Source organism: Hippocampus zosterae, chromosome 7 (genome assembly GCF_025434085.1).
Source record: "Hippocampus zosterae strain Florida chromosome 7, ASM2543408v3, whole genome shotgun sequence".
NCBI lineage: Eukaryota > Metazoa > Chordata > Actinopteri > Syngnathiformes > Syngnathidae > Hippocampus > Hippocampus zosterae.
The window spans coordinates 20,878,367-20,887,709 of record NC_067457.1 but is presented as its reverse complement, the minus strand read 5'-3'; the positions used below and the strand labels follow the sequence as shown (position 1 = coordinate 20,887,709).

General features: G+C 45.2%; 3 protein-coding genes across 3 annotated transcripts; 1 reads left to right on the top strand and 2 right to left on the bottom strand.

Moving 5' to 3' along the window:
* Positions 1-1,201: 1,201 nt before the first annotated feature.
* On the bottom strand, positions 1,202-4,006 carry cdca8 (cell division cycle associated 8). The gene is made up of 11 exons (XM_052071639.1): positions 3,883-4,006; positions 3,541-3,633; positions 3,253-3,381; positions 3,063-3,103; positions 2,910-2,985; positions 2,533-2,600; positions 2,371-2,453; positions 2,054-2,149; positions 1,808-1,937; positions 1,586-1,672; positions 1,202-1,510 (listed from the first exon to the last, which is right to left on the bottom strand). The coding sequence occupies exons 2-11, from the start codon at positions 3,629-3,631 to the stop codon at positions 1,481-1,483; spliced, it is 831 nt and encodes a 276-aa protein (XP_051927599.1). The 5' UTR covers positions 3,632-3,633; positions 3,883-4,006; the 3' UTR covers positions 1,202-1,480.
* Positions 4,007-4,093: 87 nt separating this feature from the next.
* c19h1orf109 (c19h1orf109 homolog (H. sapiens)) lies at positions 4,094-8,404 on the top strand. Its single transcript, XM_052071650.1, has 4 exons — positions 4,094-4,523; positions 4,694-4,873; positions 4,951-5,069; positions 5,251-8,404. The coding sequence occupies exons 1-4, from the start codon at positions 4,255-4,257 to the stop codon at positions 5,289-5,291; spliced, it is 609 nt and encodes a 202-aa protein (XP_051927610.1). The 5' UTR covers positions 4,094-4,254; the 3' UTR covers positions 5,292-8,404.
* On the bottom strand, positions 5,680-6,407 carry cldn35 (claudin 35). The gene has a single exon (XM_052071644.1). The coding sequence runs from the start codon at positions 6,405-6,407 to the stop codon at positions 5,718-5,720; it is 690 nt and encodes a 229-aa protein (XP_051927604.1). The 3' UTR covers positions 5,680-5,717.
* Positions 8,405-9,343: the final 939 nt, after the last annotated feature.

Sequence of the window (9,343 nt, the reverse complement as noted above, 5' to 3'; positions counted from 1 at the left end):
ATCTCCAATTTAAAATTATATGTCAATTTATCATGATGTCACTTCATGGAGAAGGCAATTATAGACTTGGCTTCCACCTTTAGGTATACGTATACTGTATATATATATATATATATATAATTTTATTTTTAAATGTATTCATTTTAAGAAAATTAAGCAAGCTTTGCACGAAGGGTGAATGTTGTGAAATTATCTGAAATATTTATAACTACTCCGAAATGGAGGCATTTGTTGTTTGAAAATATTAAAGGCCAATGAGTCAGGCCTGCACAAAAATGAATAGATGCTGCCATCTAGTGGCATTTGACTGCAGTTCAGCTAATACATTCTAATCTAAAGTGCCCCCTCTTGCGACTAATACTGGGTATTGCAATTGCAAAGCTACCAAAAAATATACATGTACAGCTGAAGTGTCTCTTTGACACGTAGGCGAAATAAATACCCACAATGACGAAACCATGATATAAATAATTGTCATACATTCGGTGTTGGCGCTCAGTTCCTTTCTGCATTATGTACATTCAAATGAAAAGGCATACAACCAACAAAGCACCAGTCTAACCCCGGAGAACCCACGGGGTCAAATTAGGCCCCTATAAGTTCTGCTACTCAAATGCTACCCTTAAATCCCAAAGAGTCAAATTTGGCCCTAAATCCTAAATTAAATATTTGAAAAATACATTTTTGTGTGGCGGCCCGGTAGTCCAGTGGATAACACATCGACTTCACAGTGCAGAGTGAAGTCGATGTGTTATCCGGCCTCCCTGTGTGGAGTTTGCATGTTCTCCCCGGGCCTGCGTGGGTTTTCTCCGGATGCTCCGGTTTCCTCCCACATTCCAAAAACATGCACGGCAGGCTGATTGGACACTCTAAATTGTCCCGCAGTGTGAGTGCGGGTGTGCATGGTTGGCAACCAGTTCGGGGTGTCCCCCGTCTACTGCCCGAAGACAGCTGGGATAGGCTCCAGCACCCCGCGCAATCCTAATGAGGATGAAGGGGTTTGGAAGATGAATGAATGAATGAATGAATGTATGAATAATTTTTGTGTTCAGTGAACATATAGCAGTCATTTAATGTAAAATTCAACATTTTCCAAAGGGTTCTTGGGTCCTCCAGGGTTGAAAGAACAACTGAGCCATGTAACTTTAAAAAAATTTAAACATCCAGGTTTAAGAGTGTGAAGCAAAAATAAGTGACATGGTTGAGTGCCCCCGAGGTTTAAAGTAGAAATTACAAATAAGACCCCTAACATTACAAAATGGCGACAGAACACAAATGGAAAAATGTGTGCATTTAAAATGCATATTTACACACGTACAGCGGTTAAATGAGTGAATTCCAGGGAATGTGTTGGAAAACAAAGAATAGCACTCTACAACACCAAGACAATCTTTTGAAATAGACATTGGGGGGGGGGGGGCAAATAAAAAGCATCCAATATTGCTATTTTACAAATCAACAGGAGGCGGCTTGCTGAGATCTAGGATTCACAAAGTGATGTGAGGCGATTCTGTTGGAGAAAGAGAGAAAAACGATTTTAAAACCGTCAACCTAGCATCATCCAGATATGGTGGCGATACACTACCTGCAAACTGCGAATGCTCCTCGAGGCCGTTTCACCCAGCAGGGACAGATCCACTGAATCCACCTGACTGGCTAGCAGCTGAATACTCTGAAAGGAAGGTAGCCCACAGGAAGGTAATCGCAAAAAAATATTCACAAGGACATGAGAGCCATTTTCTTTTTTGGACCGATGTCGCCTTTGGAAGCAGATTTTATTTAAGGGCAGGTTCTAAAGTGCACTCACCTCTCCATTCCCAACCGGGACACTGATGACAATTTCTTCACTGCCGGCTGAGATGGGGGAGCCGTTGACGGAAATGCTGAAGACCCTCTCTTTGTGGCGAGGAACTCTCACAGCTGGAGTCTTGGGAAGCCTGAGATCGGCAACATTTGAAAATTGAGTCACGCGTTTGGACCTTTGGCCAAACGACATCCTCACGGATGCAGCCGCGAGCAACGCCGGGTGCGGTGCCACACGGGGAGCAGTTACCTGGGGTCAAAGCGTGGTGTGATGAGGGGAGTTGGGCCCATCAAAGAGGAGTCCACCAGGGTCCTGGCAGGAGTCACCAGAGGATTCCTCGATGATCTAAATTTAGAGAGCATATTAATCAACACAACACTAGCTTGTAATTTTTTTTTATTGAACCCCCCCCCCCCACCCCAGGATGTACTGAAGAGGATATGCGTGTCATTATTTTTTGTGTGTGTGTGTGTGTGTGTGTGTGTGCACTACGACCACAGTTATTTTCCACACCTAGCGATTAACTGGAGCACAAAGCCAAAATCACAAACTCATTCCTGTCCTACCTTCTGATTGGTCCATTTTGTTGGCTGACTGACAGAGCTCTGGCTCGCTTTGATGTCGTCGGGGGCTTCCTTGAAGTTTTCCCCTGAATGCAGAAGAAGTGGTTACAGACAAGACACTGTGCACAGATGACGATGTACGGTGCATGTCAATGAGCAAATCACCTTCCTCAACGTTCTAGTTGTGTTTTCATCATTCGGACTGGATTTGGTTGAGGCCTTCTTCTTCGACACTGTGTGTGTGGAGGCAAGTAATAAATTAATTGCATCTGCTTTTGAAAAGCATCAAGAGGCTAATTCCAGCTAGTTTTTTAAATATTGATAATACATAATCTCATCTCCACGAATATGATCTAAAGATGACGAATTATGGAAAAATACATTTGTAATTGTTTGTCTACAAACACCGGAAGTGAAGCAAAGATTAAGTGCAGGATATTTCTTGACCCTTTATGCATTTACACCTAAGAATGACGGGTACACCAGGGAACTGTTTTAAATTGTGTCCATCATAAAATATTGGGAGGGAACTACTATCATACTTTTCTTGACTGTTTTCATGAGAACTGTATGGTCTTCTGCCACAACATTCTCCACAATTGCTGCCTCCTCTTGCCTCTGCGAACAGATATGACAGATACTCTAAGCAAGGTAAAAAAGGAAGACGAAGCCCGGGACACTTAATCGCAACTCACTTTAGCATCATCCACTTCCGGGGACTTGGGTTTCTCAACCTCTGCAGATAGACAAGGAAAACGTTGAAATGGTTTTCCATGTGTAAACCACAACACTATGGGGGGGTCTAACCTTGACAAATTCTAACAATGAGTAAACAAATGATGGCTGGCAATAAGAAGTATTAATGAGATGCAGTACTACACTTACTGAAATGTTCCATCCATGTCATTTTGCGAACATTGGCTGGGAGCTTAATGAGTGCCACATTATAGCTGTTGCGAAGATCTCTCAACATCTGATTCTTTCTCTCTTGCAGCTGTCCAAGTCTTGTTTTTACTGTGAAAACAATATTTTAAATTAACGAAGAAACGTCAATGGACACAAACACTAAAGAGCGTACTCAAGTGGACAAAAAGAAACAAACTGACAGTGATGGGTACGCATGATTCCGAATAACTATGTATAACGTTTCCATCCTATTCAACACATTTTTACCTTCACTGTCGAAATCATCCAGAAATGCTTCGAGTTTGACCATCTTGGGTGATTTTTTCCCTTGCTTAGTAGGTCTTTTCCTGGGAGCCATGACTGGATGTAGAAAACAAGCACAAGCAAAACGTTTTAGTCGTAAACTACATAGCCATTAAAGAAAACATTGACAAAATAGGCTACCGTGAATATGCAGCTAAGTCGTTATGCTCCTTTGAGCCGCATGGAGGTTGCAAGATATTTTCGACGTTAGCATTTAGATTCCAATCGTCCAAACCGTTTCATTCGGCCAACTAAATCTACAACGTTCCAACATTTCCAGTGTTGTAGGTTTATAAGCAATATTACCTGAACTTTTTTCGCTCACTTTGCCCTTTTAAATCGCGTTCTTTTTAACCAATTCCTCCTTTCAAGGCGGTTTGCAAACCGTAGTGTAATTTGAAAACCTTGTGAGGGAGGGGCTAATACCCAAAATGCACCAATCAGCTATTGATCTTTGACGTCACTTTCCATCGAGAGCAAGCCAATGAGAGTCCAAAACGTCATCTATTTACAGTGTATGGCCGGAAATCGGCGAAAAAACAACATGGAACCATGTGAATTGTAAGACAGGAGCGACTTGCGTATTTATTTTAACAGTTGTTTTTTTATTAAAGGGAACCCGATAGAAATGTGTTGGTGTCTATTCTATGTGCACCAATTGTTCAGATCGATCCCAAAATGTCGAAATCTGCCATACTAACCATCCATCAAGCGTTGAGGAGAAGCTTCCATAGTCTGGAAAACAACCAAAAATTGTGGAAGAGCGTCTTAGCAGAGTGCATCCCTCTGATGGCATCTCTCGAGAACTTGGCAGAGCAGTCGCAGGCGCTTTCCAACGTCCAGATCTCCAACACGCCGCTCAAAGACTTTCCAGAAGTGGAGGAACTGCTGCGTTTCAAGCTCTCGCAAGCTATGGATACGGTCTTGTGCAAACTCCATGAAAATATGTAAGTAGATATGCGTCACTAACAAAAAGAACTGTACAAAGATGGTGGTAAATGGTCAAAATTGAATGCAATCAAAGACAGTGGGTGACCTTCATCGTTGCGGTACTTTGCAGGGTTAACATGTGCTAGTTTTACACTCGTGTGATTATTCCCCTGACTCTTTCTCTCAGGGCTTCACTCCAGTCACTGAGAGACTCTCTGACGAACCAGGTCTCGACAGTCGTCCAGTTGTATGAACAAAACACAGACACTCTGGATCTGGTCACAGTAACCAAGCATTCAGGCACTGTCCCATCAGTCGTCGACATGCTGGAGTGGCTGCAGGACGCAGAGCGTCACTATCGACAACAGTATCCTCTTGCCGATTGCTTGGATATGGAATTGTATCACGTAGTCTGTTGTGCCCATCCTCAAATCGTGTGTTCAGATTCGTGAGGAGGAAGACTCAGCTGCACGCACTCAGTTCAGGCAACCTCAACATTTTGGCAACGGCTACCAAGAAATGGAAAGAATTGGACACTCCCGGCGCAGAGGATCAAATTTCAGGTTGATGTTAATTATTAGTTTGTGCTGTTAACATTGAAAGAATATGTGCTACACTCTCCAGCGCATGATGTGAGTTCATGTCCTGTTTCGTGTGAACGAATGACCGTTGAAATTGCCTTGGTTGCATTTCGGATCTTAATTATAAGGCTCATGAACTAATCCCTTCCTTGTCCAATTTCAGATACACTTTGCAAAGTGTCCTTCTTCGTGGAGTCGAGCTAAGCGGAGGGGAAACGGACACAACGCTCGCGCTCTGCGACGGCATCGCAACGGCACGAGTGCGAGTATCGGAAGAAACGAATACAGAATTGGGAGATTTATTCACCAGATCGATAACAAGAGATAACAATAGGGTCTTGTTTTGGAACAATGAAAACAGCTTCATTGTGTTTTCTTTTATTGTCTCCCAATGAAATATGTTTAATCATACGGCACACAAGAGGACAGGGACACACCCACACAGAGGCTGTAAATGACAGGAAATAACTTGTTAGCGAAACATAACACATTAAACAAGCATCATAGAAATGGGGGTTGTTTTTTTGCAGAACACAAAATAGGCAAACATCAATATAGTCACAGAATAATTGAATACCTTATTTTTTTGTCATTTTGCCATTGTTTCCCGAAAGCCGGAATGTCTTCTCTCTACACGTATTCTTTAAGCGGGAGACCGGTCGACGTGATGGTTTTGGGTAGGTTGGGAGCAGACGCGGGCGAATTAGCAAAGCTGCGACCCGCGTAGCCCCTGCGGTACCTGCCGCCCCGCTGCGCCAGGGGGCACGTGCTGCTTAGCACAGCTCCGCCGATCATCAAAATAACCGCGGCGGCCCAACCTAAATAAATGGCCTGCCCGAGCTCGCGTTTATGCATGACGGGCACGTTGGGGTTGTAGAAATCCTGAATGACCGTGTTAGCGGTCCAGGAAACTGGAATGAGAACGCACAGGCCCGTCAGGATGAAAAGAATCCCACCGGAGAGCGCGATGCTCGCCTTAGCTTGGCGGTCATCTCCGGCGCAGGTGGTGCACTTCATGCCGCAGCAGGACACGGTGCAGGAGAGCCAGCCCATGAAAATGGCCAAACACATGAGGGCGCGTGCGGCCTGGAGGTCGGGAGGCAAGGCCAGCATGGAGTCGTACGTCTTGCACTGCATGTGACCGGTGGTCTGGTAGATGCAGTTCATCCAGATGCCCTCCCACTTGATTTCTGACGTCAGGATGTTGCTGCCGATAAAGGCCGACACCTTCCACTGAGGCAGGGCCGTGACGGCTATCGCCATGATCCAGCCGGTCACGGCGCAGGTGAAGCTGATGAGTTGCATGCCGGTGTTGACCATGGCGACGGCCGAGGCTTGGCCGCGGCGTCCGGAGCTTAGCGGCGGTTTTTGAAGGATGGAAATTGTTCTCTGGTCTTTGTCAAGTGTATTTATTGGCTCCCTATCTGCACCCAAGTGACTTCTCTGAGCTCACAGTGTCCCCTTGCGCCTGGCATCCAGTTGCTGCATCGACCAAGCGTAAATCTCCCCGTGCCCCCCCACCCCCCGACTTTCTCCTGGTATTAGACATCCATCCGGTGAAAAGGATCACAGTGCCACTCACTTTCTCCTCCTCATTCCTGAGCTTGACTCAATGCATTATTGAGTAGGCAATAGCTGCGCGGCCACCTGTGGCAGCCCTCGGGTGCGGGATTGATGCGGGCACAGCGGAATTGAAGTTCAGCAAAAGGTCTGGAAATTGGTCTCAGCCCCGATTTTGCTGGAGTGGAATTTCCAAGCTGCCTTGTGTTTCAAGTTTAACAAGCAGACTTGGAGTGCGAAGCTTTACCTTGACGGGTCCGATTCGCACCTCATGTCAAGCAAGGTTAAATCCGCCGCCCTTATTTTGGGTAAAAATATCCACGTGGTCTTGTGAGCGATTCCCAAAAGAAAAGATCTTCAAGAATGGTGGAAAACACGCAGCGTGGATTTGTCATCCAACGTCGTCGCTATGCAGATAAGCACTCTGGGCTCCGAGTCTTGATGAAGCCACTTCAGCTGCCGCTCGGCTTTACCCCCCTCCCTACCCCAACCGCCTCGAATGCTAACAGGGTAGTCCGAAAGGGTCAGATTCGGTGTCGAAATAGCAGGTCGAATGGAAGATCAAGTGTAACCTGCTGTCTTCAAATGTGGGGGGCACAATACTGACAGTGTCCCCCATTCACACGGATGCATTGGGGAGGGGGGGGGGGGTAGAAGGGCAGGGGTGGGTAACAAAAGGAGGTAGAAATGAATGGATGGTTGGTGGATCGGTTGATAACATTGGGTCCTCGACAAAGGAGACGTACGTGCAGTTTCACGTCATGGCACATTTCTTTTTAAAAAAAAAAAGAGCAGGTCCAAGAGTTGCTCTTTTTTTTTAAACACCACAATGAAAGTATTAAGTCATTTTGAAAATAGCAAAAAGTAAAAACGTCGGCAGTTGTACCCTGACCAAAAAAAAAAAAAGGGGGGGGGGGGGCGGCGTTCAAGACCCTGCCGTGTGATTTCTATGCGATTGTGATGGAATTGTTTTTTTTTAAGGGTAAAATATCCAACATAAAAGGCATTTTAAACTTTTTAAATCAATACTGTTCTTCTCCCCCACTTGCATTACGTACACCAAACCTCCATGCGCTCATGAATTAAATATGTCATGATGAAGATCTGTGTTTCGGGTTTCCTTTCTTCTGTCGCACAGCTCACCGAGGTAACAGTGGTCATGACAACAGGTTGGGACACAGGGAGGTGGGGGGGGGGGTCAATGTGAGGAGGAGGTCTCTATTGTGAGATTTGTGGGCCGAAAACGCCCTCTTGTGACAAAATGGATGCACACAGAGGCCTGATAGAGCAAAAAGATCAAAAGACACAATGTTACGGGCATAAAATACCAATTTATTACTTTGCACATTAACACAAGAGTTCCCTGCAGGCTAAAAAAAAAAAACAAACAAAAAAAATGTACTTGAGCAATACCGTGTGAATGCCCCGATACAAGGGAGGGGGCTCTACAACATGCCCCAGCTCAGCTCAGAAAGTGTTGGACAGCTCCATCCACTGGATGGAAGCATTCCAATACCTTCTATTGCCATTAGAGAACACTGACAAAATTGTAGAGTAGAGCTAAGTTGACCCCCCCCCCACCCTTCAAAAAAAAACAAAGAACTCCATTAAAGATAAGTGATATAACAAAGTGATCATGGGAATTGAACAGCTTTCTCATGTTTTCTCCCCATTTGGGACAGAAATAACTTTTTATTTCTAATATGCGACTTGTTAGGGGATGGGGGGGTGTTGCCATGGAGACAGGAGACTTTCCCCCCCTCCCCCCAAAAAGAGGCTCGGCCACAGGTACAAACCACGAAGAAGACAATGTGGAGGATCACGACTGTAACTAGGTAAAGAGGAGAAGGGGGTGCTCTTAAACTGGCCCGTATTTGAACAAAGTACCTCGTTTGAATTTGAACGTGGCCCAAAGAGCAGACCCGCCCTCCCCCCCACAACACGTCTCCGCCTTACAAAACAAAATTGACATTGTGTGGGAATCTTAAACAAAAAAACAGATATTGCTAAACAGTTTCAACAAAGTGATCAACATTTACACCCAAAAAGATTGATTTTTTTCTTTATCCTTATAAATACGATTCCAAAAACTTTTTTTTGTTTCCTTTTAAGTAGAATAATTTGGCATGCAGGCAAGCAAAAATCTAATGAAAATGATCTAAAGCCTATAACTATACCACCAAATGCACATCCCCACTGATTGATACAAGCAAATGAAACGTGGGGGGGGGGGGGGGGGGGGGGACTAAAATACAGGGACGACAGTAGACCAAAAACCACAATGGCAAGAATGACAATGTTTTTCCTGCATTTTAACCATCCAGCTGGGCCATATTGCTTTTGCGCCGCCATTTTTACAAACAGCACACGACTGTTAATCCGACTTTGCCTTCGGCGAAATATTCAATCGGCAAGAATGAATATTAAAACACAGCCCCCCCCACCCCCCATTAGCCTTCAAGTGCCTCCTTTCACGCCGTTCCAAAGTTCCGGACAAGCCTCCCTTCTCTCTCGGCTTGAGGCCAACGCGCACGCCTTCAACAGGTAAGTGCTCAAACTCAATCCGAATAAACCTACTGCTTTACGGGTGGTTTATTACAAAAAGGGTTTTACCTCGAGCTGTACCCCCCTGATGAGGCGTGCGCGGCGACTGCCAGCCCGCGCACTGTCGGCTTTCCAGAAGCAACGCTCTGAGG

Coding starts and splice junctions, on each gene's coding strand:
- cdca8 (XM_052071639.1), bottom strand. CDS start 3,631: ATGGCTCCCAGGAAAAGACCTACTAAGCAAGGGAAAAAATCACCCAAG. Junction 3,104..3,252: donor GACATGGATGGAACATTTCA/GTAAGTGTAGTA, acceptor GTCTATCTGCAG/AGGTTGAGAAACCCAAGTCC. Junction 2,454..2,532: donor CAACTAGAACGTTGAGGAAG/GTGATTTGCTCA, acceptor TTCTGCATTCAG/GGGAAAACTTCAAGGAAGCC.
- c19h1orf109 (XM_052071650.1), top strand. CDS start 4,255: ATGTCGAAATCTGCCATACTAACCATCCATCAAGCGTTGAGGAGAAGC. Junction 4,524..4,693: donor TGCAAACTCCATGAAAATAT/GTAAGTAGATAT, acceptor TCTTTCTCTCAG/GGCTTCACTCCAGTCACTGA. Junction 5,070..5,250: donor CGCAGAGGATCAAATTTCAG/GTTGATGTTAAT, acceptor GTCCAATTTCAG/ATACACTTTGCAAAGTGTCC.
- cldn35 (XM_052071644.1), bottom strand. CDS start 6,407: ATGGTCAACACCGGCATGCAACTCATCAGCTTCACCTGCGCCGTGACC.